Source organism: Mustela nigripes, chromosome 2, assembly GCF_022355385.1.
Source record: "Mustela nigripes isolate SB6536 chromosome 2, MUSNIG.SB6536, whole genome shotgun sequence".
NCBI lineage: Eukaryota > Metazoa > Chordata > Mammalia > Carnivora > Mustelidae > Mustela > Mustela nigripes.
Window position 1 is genome coordinate 42,542,563 of NC_081558.1, and position 27,826 is coordinate 42,570,388.

The following is a 27,826-nucleotide window of genomic DNA, read 5'->3' on the forward strand; positions in this document are numbered from 1 at the left end:
GGTCTGTGCATGTCCATGTTTCTGTTCTGTCTCAGAACCATTGTATTCTTAATCCTTATCACATTATCATGCTGGACAAGCTAAGGCAGTCAGGAAGGGTCACTTGTATATGACATCTGTTTTCTTTTGAGTTAGATGTCAGAGATGGGTTTCTTCTTTCTGAGGATGAGCTGGGATAGAAGGAAGATTAAATCCATGAAAATTCATTGATTCTTTTTTGGATCTGAGATAATGTCATTAACATAAGCAATCAGATATCAGCTTTATGTGACTAAGCCTCAAAATATTTTAGTGTTATTTTGTTCTTGTCTTACTGTCATTTCCATCCTAAGTTCCAATAATTGTTTTTATCTTTGAGGTCTGGTGTATGGCATTAGGTTCATTTTCTTTGAAGAAAGATAAATGGGAATATAATTTTATTGCTATCTTACTGTTGCAAAACATAATTACTAAACAGTATGCCCTTTTGCATTCTGACAATGAAATTATAACTGACATTCTCTTTTTAATATGAAAGCTATTTGGGGGCTATCATCATCACCTAATGGAGTCTTACTTGCAAGGAGTCACATTTTAACTTCCAATGACTTTTATGTAACAGCCTCTTAACATATAAGTCTCAGGTAAATTGAAGCTAATCCCTGCAAGAGAATAGGTCAGATGTAGAATTAACCATTCCGTATTCTGGAAACTGTTGGTGTCGTCAGTGTTACGTCCTTTAATTTATAGCCTTATTTTAAGCCAGGGTTCAGTGTGGCATCCTTTTATGGGAGAGAATTTCTCTCATCAAGATCATTTAGTTAAAACCATTAAAATTCCAAAGTCAGATCATCGCTATTTAACAATTAGTGTCTGCAAGCTGTTTTACTATGGCTATCAGAGACCATTGGGCTCACTAGCCTAAATCAGGAGATTAATCGAAATTGAGTCTGTGGTCAGTTAGTGGGCTATCTAGTGTTTTTATTTTCTATGACACTATAGCTTGATGTATGAATCTGGAAATATTGTTTCCTAAAACTATCATAGTTTTGAAAGGCCTGCTCCTAACAAATAGAAGACAGGATCATTAAACAAATAATATGAAATGTCCTTAAAAAAATCAGCACTGAATATTAATGGGATGAAATATTAAGTAATAGATTGCAGGTAAAGAGTGACATGTAACTATAAATAATGAATTGAGAGGACTATTATCAAAGTGTTCAAGAAGAGAGAAGGGGGGGCCTGGGTGGCCCAGTCGATTAAGAATCTGCTTTGAGCTCAGCTCAAGCAGGGTTCTGAGATCAAGGCCCTCGTCGGCCTCCCTACTCAGCTTCTCTCCTCCCCACTCTGCTTCTCCATCTGACCCTGTGCCCCTCTCCCCCTGATCGTGTTTTCTTTCTCTCAAATAAATATTTTTTTTAAAATAAGGAAAATGAAAATTTAGAGGATAAGATATTAATATTTTCTTTCAATTTTTCATTTAGAAATCTCTGTATGGGTCAGTATCTCCCAACTTTGTATAAATGTGCAGAATTCAGGTTTTGTAGTTAAGCAACATTCTGATTTTTATAAATAATTTTTCCACATTTGATTAGAATAATTCATTTTATCAAGAAAGTAGGTGTCAGTCATTGCAGTGATACATTTGAAAATATTTTTAATTACCATTGTAAGTTATTTTTCATTTGAGGAAATTTTCTGAACCACATAATGATAATTTTTTTTTCCCAATTCCCGTTTCTACTGATGAGTGAGTTGAGATCGGAGAATGCAGAATAAAGCCATTACTCTAATTCAACTTTTGTTTTTTGAGGGGGTGAGTGGATGAGATGGGAGTATTTTCCTTTACGATCCATATATAACTTTTTTCAAATTAAAATGTAAATGGGATTTTTGTCTCTGCATTCTCCAAGTTATAAATAAAACAGTAGAATAGCAGCCTTAGTTACTATTTTAAATATAAAGTATTTTACATGTATATGAAAGATGCCAGTGCATAATCTCTTCAGATAAAAGTGACACAAAGGAAACAAAAAGCCTCAATACTTGGAATGAAAAATAAATTTGAGAGAGTCCAAGATGGCAAAGGAGTAGGAGACCTTTGCATCTGGTCCCAGAAATTCAGCTGCATAGGTGCCAGATCATTTGGAACACTTCTGAACTCCACTGGAGATCTAAGAAAAGAATAGTTGCAACTCTGCAAATAGAAAAGCAACCACTTTCTGCAAGGTAGGAGGTGAGGAGACGTGAATGAATCTGAGGCAATATATGGGAAGATAAAATGCAAGGGAGAGGTAACCTTCATAAATTGGCTACTGGACAGTGATATTGCAATGGAGCACAAAATCAGAATGTTCAGAAGTCTGCTCTGGTGAGGAACGTCCCTGCATGAAAGGCGCTCAGACAGTGAAGCAGGGGCAGAACCCTAGATGGGTCAGTGTGGTCTCAGAATCTAGGAAGACTGGGGGTTTTTGAGTGTGGCAGAGTTTCCAGGCATTGGAGTGGGGAAGCCAGCTGCAATCAGTGGGCCCAGGAGTGGGCTCTCAGTTTGGTGTTGCCATAAACAGCCAACCCTGGCGTAGGCAGGCAACTGCTCTCTGAGCATGGGCCTAGCAAGCAGGAGAAACAGTGAGACTCCCCTTCTTCTTCCCCCTCGTTGAGGGGCATGAGTGTGTGCAGGAGTCTGCAGGATTTGGAGATTCAAAAAGGGATCCCATTCCGGAGATACAAACACCCAGTCACAGGCTGGGTGAGCATGGAGTACGGATGGAGACCAGGGAGACAGGAATGATTGACTGCTTTTCCCTGAGGGCACACTGAGGAGTGGGACTCTGAGCTTTTGGCTCTGTGGCTGAAGATTGGAAGACTACCATTTTCATTCTCATTCTCTAAAGCCGCAAAAAGTCACATAGAATAATCTTAGCTTGGCCCACTGGCAGGGGTGGTGCAATTCAGCCTGGAGCAAAGACACTAGAATCAAGGCAACAAGCCCATTCCCAAAAAGGTGCAAGAACATCCAGCCAAGACCAAGTTTACTGATCACTGAGAACTGCAAAATTCCAAAGCTAGAGGAATATAGCATATAGAATTCATGGGGGTTTCCCCCCGTGATTCTTTTTTTTTTTTTTTAAGATTTTATTTATTTATTTGACAGATGGAGATCACAAGTAGGCAGACAAGCAGGCAGAGAGAGAGGAGGAAGCAGGCTCCCTGCTGAGCAGAGAGCCCAATGCGGGGTTGATCCCAGGACCCGGAGATCATGACCTGAGCTGAAGGCAGAGGCTTTAACCCACTGAGCCACCCAGGCACTGCCAAATAAATAACATCTTTTTAAAAAATAAAATAAAATAAAGTGAGGGGATGGAAAACCATTTATCATGCTAATGGACATCAAAAGAGGGCTGGGGTGGCAATCCTTATACCAGAAAAAATAGATTTTAAACCAAAGACTGTAATAAGAGATTATGGACAGATACTATATCATAATTAAAGGGTCTGTCCAACAAGGAGATCTAAGAATTGTAAATATTTATGCCCCTACAATGGCAGCAGCCAATTAGTAACAGAATTAAAGAAATATGTCAATAATACAATAATAATAATAATAGGGGACTTTAATACCCCACTCACTGCAATAAACTGATCATCTGAGCAGAAGATCAACAAGGAAACAAAAGCTTTGAATGACACACTGGACCAGATGGACTTCACAGATATATTCAGAACATTCCATCCTAAAGCAACAGAATTCACATTCTTCTTGAGTGCACATGGAACATTCTCCAGAATAGATCACACACTAGGTCACAAATCAGGTCTCAACTGGTACCAAAAGATTAGGATCATTCCCTGAATATTTTCAGACCACAGTGCTTTGAAACTTGAACTCAATCACAAGAGGAAAGTTGAAAAGAACTAAAAAACATGGAGGCTAAAGAGCATCCTACTAAAGAATGAATGGGTCAACCAGGAAATTAAAGAGTTAAAAAAAATTCATGGAAACAAGTGAAAATGAAAACAAAACCTTTGGGATGCAATAAAGGTGGTCCTAAGAGGGAAGTATAGAGTAATACAAGCTTTCTTCAAGAAACAAGAAAGGCCTCAAATACACAATCTAACCATACACCTAAAAGAGCTGGAGAAAGAAGAGCAAAAAAAAAAAAAAAAAAAGCTAAACCTAGCAGAGGAGAAATAATAAAGATTAAAGCAGAAATCCATGAAATAGAAACAAACAAACAAACAAACAAAAAAAACCCAAAAACAAAAAACAGTAGAACAGGTCAATGGAACTGGGAGCTGGTTCTTTGAAAGAATTAATAAGACTGATAAACCCCTGGCCAGACTTATCAAAAAGAAAAGAGAAATGACACAAAAAATTAAATTCTGAATGAGCAAGGCAAATATATGCCAACAAATTACACAGTCTGAAAGAAATGGATGCACTTCTAGAGACATATAAACTACCAAAACTGAATCCGGAAGAAATAGAAAACCTGAAGAGACCCATAAGAAGAGCAAGGAAATTGAAGCAATAATCACAAATCCTCAATAAACCAGAGTCTAGGGCTGGATAGGTTCCCAGAGGATTTCTACCAAACATTTAAAGAAGAATTAATACTTGTTCTTTTGAAGCTCTTTCACAAAATATAAATGGAAGGAAAACTTCCAAACTCTTTCTCTGAAGCCAGCATTACCTTGATCCCAAAACCAAACATCCCACCCAAAAGGTAATTACAGACCAGTGTCCCTGAGGGACATGGATGCAAAAATTCTCACCACAACACTAGCCAATAGTATCAAAACAGTACATTAAAAGGATTATCTGCCATGACCAAGTGGGATTTGTCCCTGAGCTGCAAGGATGGATCAACATCTCCAAATCCATCAATGTGATACATGACAGAAATAAAAGAAAGGATAAGTAAGACCCTATGATCCTCTCAATTGATGCAGAAAATGTATTTGACAAAGTACAGCATCCTTTCTTGATTAAAACTCTTCCCAGTTTAAGGATAGAGGAAACATACCTCAGTATCATAAAAGCCTTATATGAAGAACTCACAGAGAATATCATTCTCAATGGGTACAAACTGAGAGCTTCTCCTCCAAAGCCAGAACACAGTAGGCATGTCCACTATCACCACTGCTGTTCAACATAGTACTAGAAATCCTAGCCTCAGCGATCTGAAAACAAAAACAAAAACAAAAATAAATAAATAAAAGACATCTGAATCGTCAAAGAAGACGTCAAACTCCTTTTGCAGATGACATGATACCCTGTGTGCAAAAGATTCCACCCAAAAATTGCTAGAACCTATATAAGAATTCAGCAAAGTAGCAAGATATAAAGTCAATGCACAGAAATCAGTTGCATTACTATACACTAATGAAGAAACAGAAGAAAGAGAAATTAAGGAGCCAATCCCATTTATAATTGCACCAAAACCATAAGATACCTAAGAATAAAATTAACTGAAGAGGCAAAAGATCTGTACTCAGAGAACTACAAAATATTTATGAGAGAAATTGAGGATCACACAGAGAAATGGAAAAACACCCCATGCTCATAGATTGGAAGAACAAATATTATGAAAATGTCTATGCTACCTAGAGTAATATACACATTCAATGCAATCTGTATCAAAATACCATTGATTTTTTTCACAGAATGGTAGCAAATAATCATAAAATTTGTATGAAATGAGAAAAGACCTTGAATAGCCAAAGGAATGCTGAAAAAGAAAGCCAAAGCTGGTGGCATCACAATTTTGGACTTCAAGCTCTATTACAAAGCTGGAATTATCAAGATTGTATGGTACTGGCACAAAAACAGACACATAGATCAATGAAACAGAATACAAAGTCTAGAAATGGACCCTCAACTCTGTGGTCAACTAATCTTTGACAAAGCAGAAAAGAATGTCCAATGGAAAAAGTCTCTTCAACAAATGATGTTTGGAAAATTGGACAGCCACATGCAAAAGAATGAAACTGGACCATTTCCTTACATCATACACAAAAACAGACTTAAAATGGATGACAGACCTAAATGTGAGACAGGAATCCATTAAAATCCTTGAGGAGAACATAGGCAGCAACCTTTGTGGCAGCCATAGCATTCTAACTAGACACATCTCCAAAGGCAAGGGGAAAAAAAAAGCAAAAAAGGAACTTTTGGAATTCAGCGAGATAAAACGCTTTTGCACAGCAAAAGAAACAGTTGACAAAACCAAAAGACAACTGACAGAATGGGAGAAGGTATTTGTAAATGTCTTATCAGATAAAAGGCTAGTATCCAAAATCTATAAAGAACTTACCAAACTCAACACCCAAAGAGCAAATAATCCAATCAAGAAATGGGCAGAAGTCATGAACAGACATTTCTCCAAAGAAATCCAAATGGCCAACAGAAACATGAAAACTTGTTCCTTATCACTCACCATCAGGGAAATACAAATCAAAACCACAATGAGATACCACCTCACACAAGTCGGAATGGCTAAAATTAACAAGACAGGAAACGACAGATGTTGACAAGGATGCAATGAAGGGGGACCCTCTTACACTGTTGGTGGGAATGCAAGCAGGTGCAGTTGCTCTGGAAGTCAGTATGGAGTTTCTTCAAAAAATGGAAAGTAGAGCTACCCTATGACCCAGAAACTGCACTACTGGATATTTGCCCTAGAGATATAAATGTAGTATTCACCTGAAGAATTTATCTGAAGGGGCACTTGTACCCCAATGTTTATAGCAGCAATGTCCACAATAGCCGAATTATGGAAAGAGTCCAGATGTCCATTGAATGCTGAATGGATAAAGAATATATTATAGCTATACACAGTGGAATATTACTCAGTCATCAAAAATTAAATCTTGCCATTTGCAACAACAGGGCTGGAAATAGAGGGTGTTTTGCTAAGTGCAATAAGTCAGTCAGAGAAAGATAATAATCATATGATCTCACTGATATGTGGAATTTAAGAAACAAAACAGGATCATAGGGGAGAAGAGGAAAAACATGATGAAATCAGAGACGGAGACAAAGATACTCTTAATCATAGAAAACAAACTGAGGGTTACTGGAGGGTGTGGGGTGGGGGAATGCTGTAACTGGGTGATAGACATTAAGGAGGGCACATGATGTAATGAGCACTGGGTATTGTATAAGACTTATGAATAACTGACCTCTACCTCTGAAACCAGTAATACATTATATGTTAATTAATTGAATTTAAATTAAAAAATGTATAAAGTTGATGGGTTATCTGACTCTATATTCATTAATTTTTTGAACCAGTTGTAATTGAATAGAGTAATTGATTTTTATGGAAAAAGAAAATTGAGCCCCTGAAAAACTATCACATTATGAGCAAATTTATTTTAAATATATGTTATAAACAATGTTTAGATATCTATTATCATGGTGTTTAATAATAAAATTGAAATGATCTGAGAACATTAAGGAAAATTGACATTTATTTATTTTTAAAGATTTTATTTATTTATTTGACAGACAGAGATCACAAGTAGGCAGAGAAGCTGGCGGAGAGAGAGGAGGAAGCAGGCTCCCTGCCAAGCAGAGAGCCTGATGCGGGACTCGATCCCAGGACCCTGGGATCATGACCTGAGCTGAAAGCAGAGGCTTCAACCCACTTAGCCACCCAGGCTCCCCGAAAGTTGACATTTTATTTTTTATTTCTACACAATATGGAGTGAATGAACATTCCGCTTAAGTGTAAAGTAGCTGAGGATAATTATTTTCTGCTTCAACAAAACCCAAATTTATAAATGTTAGAGTGGCTGATCCTTATCCATTTGTCTTTCATGTCTTCCACTCCTGTATCTTGCTGTTCACTTTCTATTAGTGTCATAACCTTGAACATGAAAAGTTATTTTGTCAAAAAAATCAACGGGGGTGTCTGAGTGGCTCAGTGGGTTAAGACTCTACCTTTGGCTTAGGTCGTGATCTTGGGTTCTGGGATTGAGCCCCCGCATCGGGGCTCTCTGCTTACCAGGGAGCCTGCTTCCCCCACCCGCTCTCTGCCTACTTGTGATCTGTCTATCAAATAAATAAATAAGCTATTAAAAAAAATCAGCAGTTAGATTTGTGATGCTTCATAAATGACTCAAGTCGGGTTAGTTGCCCGATCCAAAGAATTGTTTGAAAAAGAGCTACATTTTGAACAAAATGGGGTAAATGAAGTTGTTCTCATAGCACTGACACCCACCCCTGATAGAATGTACTAGAGTGCCTTGATGCAAAAATCCATCTGGCCAAAAAATATAGTTCACTGGAATGGGTCATCGTTTACACTGTAGCATATATCACCTGTCCTTTAATAAAGCATATAGAAAGAATAATAATATTTATGTGGAGTTACTGGTAAAGTGTTTCATCAAGAGGAAAATTATTGCAGCAGAAACATTTGTTTAAATTTTATTGTCAGGGGTGCCTGGGTGGCTCAGTATGTCAAGCATCTGCCTTCAGCTCAGGTCATGATTTCAGGGTCCTGGGATGGAGCCCTCGTCTTGCTCCCTGCTCAGTGGGGAGCCTGCTCCTGCCACTTGCCTACAACCCCCCAGGAATACCCCTACCCCTACAACCTACCACCTCTGCTTGTGCTCTCTCTCAAATAAATAAAATCTGTAAAAAAAAATTAAGGGGTCATTTCAGAGTATAAGAACTTAAAATATATGTCATTTTGTTTGTTTTTTGAATTCCCAGGTGAACTACATTCTTCTCAGCCTTAAACCAAAAGTCAACGGAAACATCACAATTTTCATTCTTCCTGAGTTGCCTCCATCCTGAAGAGCAATGGAGATGCTGTTAGGAGGAAGAGGATTAATTGTATCTCTAATTTGTCTTCTGTTGAAATTCTCTACAGCCATGGATATACCACTGTCAGGTAAAATGACAGCATTCAATACCTACTTCATGGAATTTCTTACTTGCATTTTCATTTTTAAGTAGAATACTTGTAGTTTGAAGATGTGATTTTTCTACTATGTTTGTATTTATTTTCCAGCAATCTGTCATCAGAATTCATCATTCCCTTTTTAAAAAATTGACTGTCTTGTCTTTGGTTGCTTGCTATAATTATTTTACAGCTCAGGCTTTTTGACTCTTCTTGTGAAAACTTGGCACACATGTATTATAGATCAGGTGCTTTGCCACATAAGATACTCTTCAATATTACCAATGGCTGTTATTTATATACTCCGTTAATTTATTTTAGGGAGTGTTATGATTCAGAAATTAGTGGTATTCAACCAATTATGATAAAAAGGAAGGGAATACATTTTGTATCTTTTTTCAAAATGGTTGTATATGTAAGAATGAAAACAAAGAATTAATTAAATATTGAAGAGCCATTGAAATACAACTAAAAGTATAAGATGATAACAACTCTGAAAATCTAGACATTACATACTATGAATTCATAACCAGAGGTTAGGTCATTGGTTTTATGGAAATATATATCTTGACATACATAAATATCTATGACATACATATCCAGAGGTTAGTCATTGGTTTTATGGAAATATATATCTTGAAATACATAAAATAATAAAAATAATACGTTTACAAACAGTTTATGTAATACTGTATCAGCTGTGTAACAGAGATATGGGGAATTCCCCTTGTGTTGTTAGGACAGGAAATATAAAAGACCCTTGAGAGGTTATTTAGATATCTTTATCCATATGTTTCCTGTATTATCCCTCCTGTCTTTTTTTTTTTTTTTAAAGAGATTTTATTTATTTATTTGACAGAGAGTGCACCAGCAGGGGAGGGGGGGAGCAGGGGGAGGAGCAGGAAGAATCGGGAAACCCAAATGTGGGCTTCATCCCAGGACCCTCAAATATGACCTAAGCCTAAGACAGATGCCACCCACACGCCCTCCTCCTGTCTTTTCTATATGTAATTTGGAGATTTATAATACAAGAGGCAGTGCTTGTTTATTTGATTCTTAGCCTTGGAAATGACCTTTGCATATCATCTAAGCTTTAGACAATTAGACTTGAGCTCAGCAAGTTGAATAAATATGAAGAGGCTTGCTAATTCTGAACTGAAACTTTTCTTCTGAAGTACTTGATCTGAAAGTGAATAGAAAAGAAAGTTAGTCCCTGACTATACAATATAATGTGTTTTTGAACCATTTTTCTGAGGGCCACCTTAAATGACTTCATATAGGCGTTTCACATCATACACTTTGGGCAGCCATACCCTTTGAATTCACCCCTAAATGAGAATTCCTTCTCCATTGTCCTGACAGAGTCTCTCTTGGATATTCTTTCTTCTTGAGGAATTTCACCTACTTGTTCTGTAGATGTACAGATTTAAAGTTCTCTTTAAATCAAGCTGAAATCTCTTAGTCTACACACAATATATATTAGCCTAGTTGTAGACATTCAAGTCAAGAACTGGAAATTATTCATCTTCAGTATGTTCTTTTGGTTTGAGTGTGCAGTGCCAAATTGAGAGCAAAGTTCTTGGTGATCCTTGTGAGAAGGAGGCTAATAATCTTACATTTTTTTCCCTGGTAGCAACAAAGATGCACTGGGATTCCTGATTCAGATTCCTGATCATGTTCCCTTAGAATATACATTTCCTTTCCTTCTTTTCTCATTTAGTTCATCAGTAGTAAAAAATTTAAAAGTTTATATTAATCCGTAACACACATTTTTTTTTATTCTGGTTGTTGTCTCAGTTACTTATGCATTTTCATTCTGTAATGTCCTTAGACAACAATTGTTATAAAATATTAATGATGTTTTCAGAGGAACTGAATATTATTAACCATTCATTTCAGTGCTCCAGAGCACTCACTAGTAAATGCAACTAAGACAGGTATCCAGTGTGAATGTCAACGAGTCTGGTATATCTGTAATTGGCCCAATTATGGAGGAAAGGATTTATAATGTAGAATATATATTCTTATAAACACTCAAAGGTTATTAGTTCCATTCCCTGAGTAATTCATTATTGCTGAGACTTTACAACCTTAGCAAATTTAAGGAAGAATTATGTTCTAATAAAAAATTTGTTCACAAGTTATTAGCTGGTATCTTAGGGACTGTTACTATTGTACATCATCCCTCACCTTTTATAACTGTAATAAAATTTAAATAATATGAATTTGCAATAAGCTCAAGACTTGTTCTACTTAGAAGCGGTAGCAATCAGAAACAAGGTAAATGTCCATGAAGGTATGATTTTTTTTTTTGCATGTTGTTAAAATGTTTATGAATATCCGATGGATAAGGACTGAACTTGGGCCCATGTACCTAAACTAGTAAAGCTCAATGATCAGATTCATTAAACCAAAAATTTTTTTTAGAATTGGAAAAATAGCTTTCACTTATTATTCTAGGCTGGCCATCAATGCTTAAAATGATCCATGGACATCTCAGGGTCCATGAAACAGTATTTTTTTTTTTTCTAAGTGATTATTGCATAATGTTACAAAATTCTACCTAGGTGAAAAAGATGCCATGGATGGGGCACTTAGCTGGCTCAGTGGGTAGAACATGCAACTCTTGATCTTGGGGTTGTAAGTTTGAGCCCCACATTAGGCATAGAGTTACTGAAAAAAAAAATCTTAAAAAAAATTATGGGTAAAACATGTTAGTATAATAGAATATGAAAAGTTCATTGATATGATTTCAGATTCTATATTGTAGTCAATGTTTGAGAAACTACCACATAATGAGTTTTGGTGTACTATTTAAGAAGCATGTCCACAATCATCAGAAAGGATGATGAAGTATTCAAGTACCTATCTGTATAGAGCTGGATTTTCTTCATATAGTTAAGCAGAACAACTTTTGTGACAGATTGTATGTAGAAGTAGATGTGAGAATCCAGCTTCCTTCTCTGAAGATATTAAAGAGATTTGCGAAATGTAAAAACAATGCCACTGTTCTCATTATATTTCATGTTCTTGATAAAATAGGTAATTATTTTAACATATAAGATTATTTAAATAAATAAAAAACAAAAACAAACAAAAAAAGATTATTTAAAATGGATTAATAATAAAATTTTAAAAGTTTTCTCAGTTTTAATTTCTAATTAGGTAAATATTGTTAGATAAAAATCAAATGAACAAATGCCCTTTGGGACTTCCTCTAGTTTTTAAGAATGTAGAGAGATCCTGAGACCAAAAAGTCTGAGAACAATTTAGCTCGAATTCCTAACTTTACAAGTGAGAAAATACAGTGGTTTATGGTCTGGCTCGGTGTAACTGGGTTTAGGGCTCTATTTGTAACTCCACTGTGGAATATTACTTACCTAATCAGGCTCAGTGCATTTCTGCTAATTGCTTTTCTCAAAACATATTTGCTGAAATCAGCTTCCTACTGCTGAATCGCTTATACTTCCTTATGAATTCAGTGCTGTCCCTTTCCTTACTAGAGGTTGTAAGAATACTAAAATGGTAATGCATCAGTTTGAAAACTATTGAGTGCTCACAGACAGTAGATCTTTACCTATCATCTGTGTCCCTCTTCAAAACCTAACCATGTCCGTATCTTCAGCATTAGTACACTTATTTTATGAACATAATTCTCATCCAGCTGCTTCACTTAGTGAGAAACAAAGTCACCTGCCTACTTTTTAAGTTTGTGTTGAAGGTTATTTAACTTTGAGACACTAAAAAAGTTTATCGCAAGATGAGGAGATATTTGAATATGTAGAATCCATTTAAAAATACCATTGTTTATTTTTATTGCTGATGATTGCTGCTAAATTCTAAGGGGAAGAAACTAACCCCAAGCCCCCAGTAATACTGAGAGGATAATTTATAAATGGGGAATGACAAACAATAAACAAGCTTAGGGAAAAGCATTTATTAATAAAAGCAATAAGTAGAAATAAAAATAGAATGAGGATGTTATAATTTCCTTTGTAATAATTAGCAAAGTATTTTTATCATTTTTAGGTTGGTGTTCATTTGTGGCAAGGATGTTGGAAACTGTATACTCATGTGTTGTTTATAGTTAATATCCTCTTGTGAAATGATATTATCATTTATCCAGAGTAAATACTATTTGTGTAACTACTATTTAGAAATTTATCATAAGTCATTAATTCAATAAAGGAAAAACTTAATATGCTTGAAAAATTTAAATGCCTATAGAAGTACATGTTACCTGGAAAGAGAAAAAAGAAAGAAAAATCAAATGTCCAATAATAAAATTATCCAAGAAATGATCACAAAACAATGAGAATAAATAATGGAAAAGTGGTAAAATAATTATAATGTCTTAGGAAACTAAGACATTAAATTAAAAAAAAACTGTCAAAATGACTGAATTAAATAAAAATATATATGCACATATCAACATAGAGTAAATATCAGTAATTTAAAAATAGAGATTTTAAAGTTGTAACGATATGGCAATTTTTGTTCTGCTCTACAAATTGTTTCTTTATCTGGGTTTAAATAAAATGAATACTTTTGGCAACATGAAATGAAACGGTATCAGTGAAGTATGTCCTTTAAAATTAAATACATTTTGCATAATCCAGTTAAAAATGGGCAGAAGACTTGAACAGGCATTTCTCCAAAGACTTAGAGTTGACCAACAGATAAATGAAAATATATGCAGCATCACTAATCATCAACAAATTAAAAACCACAATGTGATATCACCTCATACCTCTCAGAATGGCTAAAAATCCAAAACACAAGAAACAACAAGTGTTGGATGTGGAGAAAAAGAAATCTTTATACACTGTTGGTGGGAATGCAGCCTTGTGTAGCCACTGTAGAAAACAGTATGGAGATTCCTCAAAAAAGTTAAAAATAGGATTACCATATGATCTAGCAATTCCACTACTGGGTATCTACCCAAAGAAAGCACAAACATTAATTTGCAAAGATATATGCACCCCTGTGTTTATTGAGGCATCATTTACAGTAGCCAGATTCTGGAAGTACCTAAAGTGTCCATTGATAGGTGAATGAAGAAGTGATATTATATATATATATAATATATATATATATATATAAATTCATCCAGAAAAGAATGTAACCTTGCCATTTGCAGTGACATGGATAGATCTAGAGGGTATAGGCTAAGTGAAATCAATCAGAGAAAAACAAATACCATATGTTTTCCTTCTTAAATTCCAGAATTTAAAAAGGAAAACAAATGAACAAAGAAAAAAATATACAAACCAAAAAACAGACTCTTAACCATAGAGAACAAAGGGATGGTTACCAGATGGGCAGTGGGTGGGCGGGGATGGGTGAAACAGATAAAGGAAGTTAAGAGTATACTTATCACTATGAACACTGAGTAATGTGTAGAATTGTTGAATCACTGTATTGTATACTTGAAACTAATATTATACTATGTTGACTACACTGGAATTAAAAAAAAAATGACCCAAGAGCAAACCTCAATTAACTAATAAAATATATTTTTCAATGAGGAAATCAGATTTGTTCTGTACTTCACATTTTTTTTATAGTTCTCTTATCAGTATAGGATTTCAAGTATTTTTGTTATAGCTAAATTCAGCTGACCTAATATTTGAAGACCATGATCTTCATATACATATTTTGATATTTAGTTCAACAGGTTCCAACAATCATAAAACAATCAAAAGTGCAAGTTGCCTTTCCCTTTGATGAATATTTTCAAATCGAATGTGAAGCTAAAGGAAATCCGGAACCAATGTGAGTATACTTGCAAATGAAATAATTGTTTATATGTATATAATCTCTTTTTAAATTTCTTTGTATTCTGACCATCATAAGCTTGTTGAACTCTAAAACTACACATGATTAAAGTTAAGAGTTGCCAAAAAAAAAAAAATACTAGCTATGTTTATGAAAATAAAGTTTGGTTTACGTATGTTCTTCTGCAAGTCGAAATCATTTTTACCATAAAATAAATTGCCTTATGTTAAATATTTAACGTAGGTTTTAGTTGTAATGATATGGAATATATATGTAATGATATGGAATATGTATTTCATGGAAATAGTTGATAATTCCTTACAGGTGAACAAGGTAGCCAAAATCCAGAAGATCCTTTATTCTGCATAGTGAAAGGTAGCATTTGTTAAGCTGAAAGTTAATACATTTTTTTAAAAGATTTTATTTATTTATTTGACAGAGAGATAGATTACAAGTAGTCAGAGAGGCAAGCAGAGAGAGAGGAAGAGAGCCCAATGCGGGGCTTGATCCCAGGACCCTGAGATCAGGACCTGAGCCAAAGGCAGGGGCTCAACCCACTGAGCCACCCAGGTGCCCCTGAAAGTTAACACATTGATAAATGACATTCTGTACATATTTACTATTGCATGTCTTTAAATGTGACACATACTTTTTTTAATGTGACACATATTTTATTCAGTGAGTAGGCTGTTACTTGATATTTTTTAAGTTATCATAGAAATATTTAGTCATCTGAATGCTAACTGCATTGTATATTTTATCTAGTGTTTTATTAATTAATTGTTAGTGTAGGTGATCATAATCAGTGATAAAGTTTTTTCAAAATCCCTCCACACTTTGGAAGGGAGAAAGAAAGTGTGTATGTTGGGAGTGAAGAGGGAGAAGCTGTAGGGAGAATTTTATATTTTAATGTAGATGATTCTAAAATGGGCAACAAAGCTACATACTTCTACTGATTTGTGTGATTCTCTTCCATATACTAAGACACATATTTAAGGAAAATTTATTATTTGAAGTTGTATTGTGACTAACATTATTATTACCTGATAATTTGATATTTTAAAAATCATTCTTTTTTTTTTTTTAATATTTTATTTATTTATTTGACAGACAGAGATCACAAGTAGGCAGAGAGGTAGGCAGAGAAAGAGAGAGAGAGAGAGAGAAGCAGGCTTCCTGCGGAGCAGGGAGCCCAATGCGGGGCTCGATCTCAGGACCCTGAGATCATGACCCGAGCCGAAGGCAGCAGCCCAAACCACTGAGCCACCCAGGCGCCCCTTAAAAATCATTCTTAATGAATCATTAATGTTTTAAATTATCATTATTATCTATAGTTTACCAAATGGAATATATTCAATTAGTATATGTAAATGTGGATAGAATTATATGAAGAAGAATTTAGTCAATCATTATGGCTGGATTAATATGGATCAGTCAATATTATGATAAATAGTAATGAATTGAGTTATATATCAGAAGATAATACCCTACAATCGTCAGAAATGATTAATGATCAAATTTGTTTATTAGGTCTATAACCAGTATGAATTTAATTATGAAATACCACTAGCATTTATAATAAATTCAGTAATAAGAATAGAATGTCTTCTGGTAACACTCTTACTTATTTTCCTAGAACCTTGTCTAATACAATAATGCAAGAAAATAAAATCTATACATATGAGAAAATATTATTATTTAATAATATTAAATAACAATATTTAAATATTTAATATTATTTAATGATATTATTAAATAATATTATCAAATAATATTATTAAATAATATTATCAAGTAATATTATTTAATAATATTATTTAATATTATTATATTATAATATTATAATAATATTAAATAATATTAAATGTTATAATATAATAATATTAAATAATATTAATAATAATAATATTATTATAATTATCATGGAATTTGTTATTCTATCTATTTGCTGGGTAAAAACAAGCTTTTATAAATACAAAGGGCTACACTGAAGTGGTCAATTGTAAGTTGATTTAAAAATTAAAGATAAATTTTAAAAAGTTTAATTAGATTTGCATATAAGGCAGTTAGAAAACAATTGGGAAACAAGAAGGAAAAATCCCATCACAATAGCAAAAGGAAAAAAAAATCCGTCAGTCTTAACAGTTAGTGGTAGCAACATCGACAAAAACAATATCAAATACTATGTAACAAGAACTATGTGGGATTTAAATTGGGGGCAGTGTCTATAAGGTTTTGCCTAGGATGAGGAAAGAAGATTTCAATGAATGAAAACATGTAACATATTTCCAAGTGGAAATGTTTAATTCTGTATAGGTGAAGTGATCCCATTCAACATACTGGAATTTAAAAAATAGATTCTTTGTGTTCTTTGTAAGTAAAGCCGGTAAAACATAAAACACACATAGAGAGAAGACATAAAAGAACTGGAATTGGGAAGAAGGCAGATATGCTCCTAAAAAAAAAAAAAAAAAAACTGTGTCTCACAAAGGTTTGTTATTCCTGGTGAAAGAATAATCAGATAGTTTAGTGTAAGAAAATGGTGTCCTGAAACATTCCACAATTTGCATGGATAATTCATATATGAAATGTTGAATAAAATCAACTTGGAAAGTCATTATTAGATTAATAACTTTTTAAAAAACTTTTTATAACCTCATCCACAGAAATAACATGGTTCCACACTGGGGTGAGAATTTAACACTGTATTTTTTTTTTCTGGAATACAATTCTGCAACATTTATCAACAGCTATAAACATTTTCTTATGTTATTGGTCTGTCGTTCTTACTTTTAAGAGATTGGTCTCATGAAATATTTGGATAAGTGCCAAAAAATAAATGATGTTAAGGTTGTTTACCACGGTTTGTTTATAAAAGGGGAAAAATGCAAATTGTTAAGTAACTTCAGTAGTAATCATATGACAGGAAATAATATTGTCATAGAAACTGTCTTTAGTAGCATCGTAATAATCAGAAAAACTCAGTTTTCAAACCTTTATATTTTTGTGGTCTCAAATATGTTACTAATATGTCTAAAAATCTAGATAGGAAATGTGACCACATTTAATGGTACTTGTTTTTTTTTTTTTTTTTTTAAATTTTGAGTGAACTCTTCACATAACACATATGATGACATATTATATGTTTTTGGATTAAGTAGTCTTCAAAGTGCTGTGAAGTGTGTAAACCTGGTGATTCACAGACCTGTACCCCTGGGGATAAAAATATATGTTTATAAAAAATAAAAAATTTTAAAAAAAAGCAGTCTTCAAAGTGTTAGTGAAATACCTTTCCAAATGAAAAAATTTAAAAAATAGTAACTTTAAAAAGAACAGAACAAAACCTGTCTGCAGTTTTTGTTTTCTTAGTTGTTATAGCTTTTTTATGGGTTGGTCTTAGTTCAGCATGCTATAATAAAAATGGCACAGACTGGGTGGTTTAAACAACAAATGTACATTTGTCACATGGTTCTGGGGACTGGGCAGACCAAGATCAAGGCCTTACCGATTTGGTGTCTGATGAGGACCCACTTGGTTGGTTATAGACAGCTGTTTTCATGTTTTAACCTCACGTGGCCGAAGAAAGCAAAAATGCTCTCTGGGTTCTCCTTCTTAAGGGTGCTAATCCCATCCATGAGAACTCCACCTTCATGACCATCACTTGCCCAATCCTCTACCTCTAGACACTGTTACATCAGGGATTGGGCTTCAACATACGAATTTGGGGGAGACATAAACATTCAGTATATAGCAACTTGTAAAATTTCTCAGACTCTTCTGAGAATGTTTTGGTATTCTGTTATACAGTCAATCAAAAAAATTTTTTTTACCATAAAATGTTTTGGTTTTATCATTGCTATGTATTTGTTTCTCACTACTTTAAGAAATATGTTTTGATTTTTCAGGATTATTTACTTTAGTTTTATCTTACAGATTTACGTGGACTAAGGATGACAAGCCTTTTGATCTCTCTGACTCTCGGATAATTGTATCTAACAACTCAGGAACCTTTAAGATCCCAAATGAGGGGCACGTATCTCACTTCCAAGGGAAATACCGTTGCTTTGCTTCTAATAAACTGGGAGTTGCTATGTCAGAAGAAATAGAATTTATAGTTCCAAGTAAGTGTTACAATGGAGGTTTCATTTTACAAACTTTTTAATGTTGAGTAAAATAATGACACATTCTTAATTTAATTACCAACTTATATATGTCCTATATTTCTTTTATCCTTTTTAAAATTTAAATATAATCGACTAACATATTATTAGTGTGTTATTAGTTTCAGAAGTAGAGTTCAGTGATTGATCAGTCTTATATAATACCCAGTACTCATTATATCCTGAGCCTTCCTTAATGTCCATCACCCAGTTATCCCATACTCACATTCCCCAAATAAACCTATATTTTATTTCTAAGTGAAACTATCCTCTAGGTCTTGATACTTAAAGTGGGTGATTTAAAAAAAAAAAAACACTTATTTGTTTTAGAGAGAGAGTAGGGCAAAGGGAGAAAAATCTCAAGCAGACTCTGCACTGAGTGTGGAGCCTGACTTGGGGCTCAGCCTCATGATGCTGAGGTTGTGACCGGAGCCGAAACCAGGAGCTGGACGCTCAGTTGAACCACGTGGGCGTCCCAGAAGTGGATGATCTTTGAAAGCAATATAAATTCGTGATTCAGTATTCTTATATCTAACCTGGGAGGAAAAATAGGGTCTGCTTTGCCTCATGGGATGAGAATTAAGCTAAATACATTGGTTGGATGTGGCTTAATTATACTGCAGTAACAGGTATTCTCCAGGCCCCTGTGTTTATTTCCTGATTATGCAGTTGGCTGTGGGCCTCAGAGCTCTTCAGGGCATTCATTCTCAGTGAAATCTGCTGGAGGTACATGCTAATGGAGATGGCATTATCCTGTGGCTATATCATGTGAAACTTACGCCACCTTGGTCAAAAAGTCTGGGGCAGAAAGCATGAAGAATTACTTCCTACAAGAAATTGTACAGGCACTTTCTACTCATAGTTTGTACTCAGAGGTAGATCCTGCCATCCTGCTTAGCTTCAGTAATGAATGCCCATTAGAGAACGAGCAATTGATATATATTAATGATGTTTTCCATAAATAATAATCATGGAAAACCTAAACTACTTTACTGTTAAGGGTGTTATTTATCCATAACTGTGATGAAGGTTAAATGACTTCTTCATTACCGTATTTTGCCTGTGCAGCATGAGATCACTGGTGACCAGCTTCCACTTTCGGTATCTTGTTTTCCCTAATCTTAAGGTATCCAACATCACATGATTCTAACCAAAATCTTTGTAGAGTAAATTCTTATGTAGGAAACTGTGGACAGCTTCTTTTTGGCAATATCTTCTTGAAGACTTGTAGATACTGAAGGGTTTCAGAGTCATATGGATATGGATCCTTTATCCTGGGGGTCATTAGGGGTGGGTCAGAATGTATACAAACCTCAGAAACACAAATACTGAAAAGCATGTGTACCTTATCCTAAAATTTACCCTTTATCCTGGGGTCAGTAGGGGTTGGTCAGAATGTATACAAACTTCAGAAACACAAATACTAAAAAGCATGTGTACCTTATCCTAAAAATTGAGACAGATGACTGGATTTAAATTATTCTAAAGTCCTATAATTCTAGAGGAGAGAAGATCAAATTTAGAGTCTTACAAGTAAATTATGCATTTTCAGATTTATAAAGCAATTACATTAGAAGTATAGAGTAAAATATGAATGATTAACAGACTATTTTTGAGGGAAAAAAATAAAAAGGTAAGAATTGTGTGAAAATGAAAGAAAAAACTATATAAATAGATCCCTGTAATTGAAGATGAAAGTAAATAGATTAAATGCTTCAAGTTTTTTGTTGTTGTTGCTGTTTTTAAGAAAGGTATAAATTGTTTATTGCATAACACATCTAAGTCATAAGAATACAGAATTGTTGAAACTGAAAGATGGAAAAGATGTTCCAGATAAATGCTATTCAAAACAAAGTAGAATGGCTGAATTATCAGTCAAAACAGAACTTATTTTTTAAAGGCTTCCTGAAGATTATTTTACAAGGCATATATAATTTAAAATATATGAAACAGAAATAGATTATAAGTGGAATGGGATATCTCATAATAGCTCATAATAATGTGCGATATTAACATATGTGTTTCATTTTTTGGTAGCTTAAGCAGAGAAAACATCAGTAAGCTTGTGGAAGATTTTAAAGAACCCAAGGATAAGGTCCATCTAATGAACATGTGATGTTTTTCATCCTAGATACGAATCTTAGAAAATAAGAAAATAATGAAAATGAATAATGTAAGCTTTTTAGGTAATGTAGTTTTAAGATGAAAATGCATGAGCTGATTTAAGTTAACAGAATAAACTCAAAAGAAATTGAAGGGATAAAATAATACAGAAGCAGAACATAAATCCAGCAAGGAGGTGTGAAACCTTTAGAGTTGAAAAGTATGCACAATTATTAAAAACAATTTTTCAAAAGATCTAGATAAATAGAAAAAATAGACCTTTTTCATGGATTTGAAGAGTTAGTAAAACTAAAATGTCAACTCTTCATGACTTCATATGTAGAATAATTGAAATCCAAATCTCTAGTTTGTTTTTGTTATGTTTATGGAATGTGACCAAGTGATTCACAATATATTTGAGGAGTAAAGGGCAAGGGCAGAATTTGGTAGAAATGCTTGAAGAATAAGAGCAAGTCAAGAGAGCTTGACTTTATCACATAACAAGGCTCAATGTAAAACTTTAGTGATTAAGCCAGTATGGCTTTGAATAGGATTAGTTAGATGGAACAGCACAGAGAACCCACAAACAAACCCTTGCACATGTGAAAGCACCGTGAAAACTAGCGTGGATTCCCTCCCTCCCTTCCTTCCTAATTTAGTGCGGTGGAACAACGGATTGTCCATGTAGGGACATGTTTATTTGGAGTCTTATCTCACATTATATAAAAATCCATTCCAGGTGTATTAAAGCCTACACTTTGAAAGGGAAAATATATTTTAAAAAATTAGAAAATGATTGGGCCATGTAGTTATGATTTTAGGATAGGGATGTTTTCTTAAGTAGGACTTATTGTAGTTCTGTGAGGAAATCACTAAGGATTTGATTTTTAGAACCCCTTTTTATCAAAAGACCTAAAAAGAAAGTGAAATGATAAACCATAACCCAGGGGGAAAAATCATTGCCAATGACTGTAACTAAAAATAATGTTAAGTATTTGTAAATAATTTTAAATAATTATTAAATAATTAATAATTTTAAAAGAAAATTTAAAAAATAATTTAAAAGACATAAACATGTACCTCAGACCGGAATGGCCAATGAGAATGGGCTCAACATCATTAGTAATCAGAAATAGATTAACTATAACCTAAATAATGAAAGCATTTGTTCCCACAAAATTGGGAAATACTATGAAGTTTGAGAGTAAAAATTTTATGTGGGAATATACAGCTACTGTAATACGTATCTACCACTGATGCAGGTGTACCTGGTCTGTGGAAAATACTTGTCACTGCCTTCTTAATTGAAGATACTCTCACCCGTAACCCTGCTATTCCATTTCCTTCATTGGATGTGGGTACCACTCCTCTATGTCCATTGGGACTATTTGTGGTACCATTGCTTGAATTAAGAATAAACTGGAAAAAACATGAGTCTACCGATGATAAGACTGGATAAATTTATTGTGGTATAGTCATACAAAAATACTGTTCAGCGGTGACAATTGATGCATCTTAGGAATATGTTGAACAATGAAAGCAAATCTTGGAATACATACAGTATGATTTTATTAATATAAGTTCAACATAGAGGTGCCTGGGTGGCTCTTTGGGTTGAGCCTCTGCCTTCGGCTCAGGTCATGATCCCAGAGTCCTGGGATTGAGTCCCACATCAGGCTCTCATTCAGCGGGGGCCCATTTCCCTTCCTCTTTCTGCCTGCCTCTCTACTTGTGATCTCTGTCTTTCAAATAAATAAAATCTTTAAAAAACATATATGTTTAAGTTCAGGACATGTAAGGATAAAATATTATTTAGGGATATGGCTGTATGTGGTAAAATTATAATGAGAAACAAGAGAATGTTTAAAACAAAACTCAAGATCATAGCTACCTCAAAGGGAATGGGGGAGCAGATAGAAAGGTAAAGGTCTTTTTTGTATGATGGGTGGTGGATAAAAGAGTGTTAGTTGTATTTCTTTGTTTTTTTTTTTTTTTTCCTATAGGAACATAAATAATAAGTAGCATGTTTATTTGTCTGAATTAGATATACTGGGTTATTAAGTTAAGTGTTATGGCATAGTAATGTACAAAGTACTGTCAGTAAACTTGGAAACTGGCCTCAGGAGTTTAGGTTTAAAGTGACATTCAATAGGAGATGTTCATGGGATGCCTGCATAGCTCACTCGATTAAGCAGCTGCCTTCAGCTCAGGTCATGATTCCAGGGTCCTGGGATCGAACCCCAGGTAGGGCTCCCTGGTCAGCGGAGAGCCTGCTTCCCTCTCTCCCTCTGCCTGCCACTCTACCTACTTGTGCTCTCTATCTCTCTGTCAAATAAATAAATAAAATATTTAAAAAATATAGGGCTCCTGGGTGGCTCAGTTGGTTAAGCAACTGCCTTCGGCTCAGGTCATGATCCTGGACTCCCAGGATCGAGTCCCGTATCGGGCTCCCAGCTCCTTGCGGAGTCTACTTCTCCCTCTGACCTTCTCCTCTCTCATGCTCTCTCTCACTCATTCTCCCTCAAATAAATAAATAAAATCTTTAAAAAAAAATAGATGTTCATGAGTTCTGGATCATAAAGTATTACCATGATATTTGTAGTTGTGATCATAAAACTAGACAGATATATTGTCTCTAAGTATATAACTATAGTCATATTTTAGTTTATATTATAAAACTATATATTATAGTCTAACTATAACCGTATAATCTGCCTATCTAATTAACTGAAATAACTGAAAAAAGATACGTGTGCAAGAGAGAGGTATTAAAAATCTGTTGTAGAAGGCAAGGCATCAGCGTGATCCCTAACCTGAACTCTGATGGTTGCTATAGATACACAAAGGCAAAGGCAGTAGCTAGATCTGTTGCAGAGAAGCCAATGGCACATATTAGTATAAGATTCTGCAATTAAAAGTTTTTAAAAAATACTTTTTCTCGTTATCTAAGCAGACCAAGTGATGGGGTGAACAATGTGAGGATAATTCTGGCCTGAATCTGCTAGTATTGCAGTGAAGAGATGAGAGTCACATGTGAGCTATGTAGTGGGTAATTACCCTGTTTTTCCACTGCTATAGAAAAGAGCAAAATAAATTAGGTTTCTTTTTTTTTTTTTTTTTTTTTTTTTTTTATAAATTAGGTTTCTGATGCATCATTTCCAGTCTCTCCTGAAATTACTCCATCGTCTAACAGCTTTATGCAATCATTTCTATGTTGAATAGGATCGCTACCCCAATTCTTAGGGGTTTATAAATCAGGGTCCATTTAAAGCTTTCTACAATCTATATCAATTGATTCTTTTCTTAAGCTGTAGAGTGTAGAGAATCAATTCTTCTACTATATCGAAGGAAACTTTGTGATTTGAATTTTAGAGTTTCATCTAGTTTCTTGAAGTTTTCATTAGACTAAGCTTAAAGGCTTTAGCCACCTAAGTTTTCACATGTGGGCAGTAACTGAAAATCCCATTATTACTCTCTACAAACAGAAACCTTTATACCCCATGTTCAGTTTTCTGCTTTCAATAACACTGCAGTTGAGTTTGCTAGGGAACGAAAGAGTAAAAGGAAAACCAACCAAACAAACACAATGCACTGTTTTCAAACATGGAAAAAATCATTTAACTAAATGGATTTTCCACAATATGGCTGGGAGAGTTACTCAGTGAATTATTCAACACATCTTTATTAAGCTCCCCTCATGTGCCAGCCACTTTTCTAGTAGTGTGAGAGCTAGTAGTGAACAAAACAAAAACTGTCCTCAAGAAATTTCTATCCTATGAATGTGGTTAGTGAGTTAGGAGAGAGGGTAAGATTCTTTCTGGCCTTGATTTTGACAACCACCAGCAGAGTTAAAATGATGATATGCATGATTCCATGTGGGCTATTTCAGTACTGCCTGCCATTCAGATCAGCCTGTTCTGATCATCCCTCCTCTGTCTCAGCCTCTAGTGATTTTTCTTTCTGACTTTCTAAAAATTTATTTTTGTTTTGTTAAAGATTTTATTTATTTATTTGAGAAAGAGAGAGAGCACAAGTAGAGGGGAAGGGCAGAGGGAGAGGGAGAAGCAGACTCTCTGCTGAGCAGGGAGCCCAATATGGGCTTGATCCCCAAACCCTGAGATCAGGACCTGAACCAAAGGTAGATGCTTACCCAACTGAGCCACCCCCAGGCACCAACCCCCCTTTCTGATTTTTTTAAAACAACTTTTGGGACATCATTTATATATCATAAATTTTATCAGTTTTGAGTGCAAAATGAGTGAATTTTTAAAATAAATTTTTAGTACATCATCATCTAATACTAGAACATTTTCATCATTCCCCCAAAGACTCCTTATGCCTGTCTCTCTTCCCACCCCTAGCCCTAGTTAGTCATTAGTCTGCTTTCTGCCTCAGTAAATTTTTTTTTCTGAACATTTCATATAAATGCAGTCATACCATACATGATTTTTTCCATCTAGCTTTTTCCACCTAGCGTGTTTTCATGATTTATTCTCGTTTTAGCATATATTAGTAGTTTGCTCCTTCTTATGGCTGAATAACATTATATTGTACGGATGTACCACTTTTTGTTTATCCTTTCACCAGTTGATGTCCATTTGGATTGTTTCCAACTTTTGGCTATCACAAATAGTGCTGTTAAGAAATCCACATGCAAATTTTCTGGAGTTTTTGAAGCATTTATTTATATACTATTTGGGGAGTCTTTTGGTTGTCATGTGTACTAATTGGGATGCTTGGAAATGGTAAAAGATGTCATGCTATGCTATTCTTCCTTCTTTGCATGCTTCTAGATGCTGCTTGAATGCGTATTACCAGTGACTGATTTATTGTTTCATAGACTAAGGAATAAAAGAATGAATAAGAGTACTAAAGCAATTTCCACACCCTATTAAAATAATCTAGGAAATGGCAGGCTTGAAGATGCAATCCTCTATATACTGTTTTAATGGAAACCAATTAGAATTTCTGGTCTGCTGGGTTCTACATTTGTATAGCTTCCTCAGATTCCTGAGGACAATTCCCTTAAGACACACTTTGGCTATTTCCTGCTCAGATTTGGGAGGGGTAGGGTAGCAAAAGCAGGGTCTGGTAGCGTATGCTAATTTATTTTACTGATCTATGCAAACCAACTAAAGAAGATCAATTTGTTAAGTTGAGAGTGCAACTTTGAGTTTTACAGGTTTAATTAAGACCGAGGATTTTCCTCTCATCCATCAGATTGTGTGAACGACTAGAATGAAATGGGCTGGATTGGGTGTCCTTCCTTAGCATGAACTCATTACAAGCTCATAGACTGAAAGGCAGTGTTATTTCTCAGGAGTCCTAAATGGATTAATGGGTTACACTATAGGAAATGGGAATCAATTACATTTCTTTATAGATGGAAACTAGACTTGGGGATGATACAGCATGTGAGCTCAGCGGAATGCATTCATGATCATCATGTCAGACTGTATGCAATTTGCCAAACACATTCAATAGAAATGTAAGAAGCTCAAAAAGCTCATCAGTCTAGTCCTGTGAATAGAGAGATAAGTCAAGGTAGATAAAGTTCTATGGCATAGGAAGTTTTGCCCAGTAATGTGGGGGAGTATCATTAAACCATAGATTCTACATGAAATGCATACCGTTTCTACCCTCTGGTCGCCTCCCTACCTCCTCTGTAAAACTAATTGCAAATATTTGCATAAAATTACGAAGTTGTTACAATGTAGGCTACAGGGAAAATCAGAGGGCACAGCCGAAGAAAGCTCTATGCCTCTTTGCCCATCTCCTCTCATACAGTGTGCCTAGGTGTCCCGTGTGGAGTGAAAATACTTGACTAATAGCCAACATATATTGAGTGATTTTTTTTAAGTGCCCCACGCTATTTAATTGACTTATATAAAACGATTTACTTAAACTTTGACGCAAATCAGTAAATGAGGTGTCAATTACAGTTCGAATGAGGAAACAGAAGCACATTAAGTAACAGATTCAGATCACACTGTAAGTGAGGAAGCCAGGATCCAGCCCCAAGCAGCTGACTACAGGGTTTATGTGTATAACCTGGATGCCGGCAGTGCATCATTTATCATTCATGTAACACGTCCTCTAGATGAGCTGAAATACATTGTACTTTTTTGTTGGAAATACCTTGGCCATCAAGTATCAGACTCATGGGAAGACAGGAGTGTAAGAATACTTGATGTGACTTCTTGAGTTTAAGGGGAAAAAAATTGTAGAGTCACATAACTTCGTAGTAGTTAAGTCACCTGTTTCTTTGTCATTTAAGTGGTTTAGTTAGCACAATTTGTATTAAGTTTAATTATCCTGGTGCTATTTCATTATTACTTTTATTATTAAGCATGTTGGTGTGGTAAGACCATACAACTTAAGTTTTATAACATCATTGCCCTTAAGAAACTCCTAATCTAGTGAGACTTCTGAGGAGCCTAGAGAAATGATTTCAAAGGACTCTGGGATCCCAGAGAAAAGTAAATGGGGGCACAGAAGGGTGAAAATACTGGTCTAACTGGTCTGAAGCTACATGGCCAGTTAGGTTTAGTGCCCAAACCCAGTTTATACTATCCTATAAATACAAAATATTTTTTTTTTTTAAGTCATCCGTATTTCAAGGACCAAGATGTTACTTTTTCAGTGTATTAGGTTGAGGGCATTGAAAGGATGAGTTTCAAAATTCATTGTCACCATTTGAACTTGTAGAGGTCCTAGAAAGTTTGCATTTGCTGGTTTGCTTTATATTGATAATTCCAGTAAGAAGACTGCTGTCCATTTGTCTAGTTTGTAGAAGAGGTTTTTTTTTTTTTTCTTCATACTAGATTCTGGCTGGGTTTTAGGAACCTATGCCACTGGAGTTGTAACTAGAAATTTGTCTGCAACACT

The 27,826-nt window shown here is 34.8% G+C and overlaps 1 protein-coding gene across 18 annotated transcripts in view; it reads left to right on the forward strand.

The window, feature by feature from the left end:
• Positions 1-27,826, forward strand: part of CHL1 (cell adhesion molecule L1 like) — a 218,426-nt gene that overhangs the window by 117,928 nt on the left and 72,672 nt on the right. For all 18 annotated transcript variants that reach the window (XM_059390177.1, XM_059390180.1, XM_059390173.1 and 15 more), the window contains 3 exons: positions 8,708-8,888; positions 14,567-14,672; positions 18,609-18,796. In XM_059390177.1, the coding sequence (XP_059246160.1) occupies positions 8,798-8,888; positions 14,567-14,672; positions 18,609-18,796 (385 nt within the window). In that variant the 5' untranslated portion in view covers positions 8,708-8,797. The remainder of the gene's footprint in view (positions 1-8,707; positions 8,889-14,566; positions 14,673-18,608; positions 18,797-27,826) is intronic.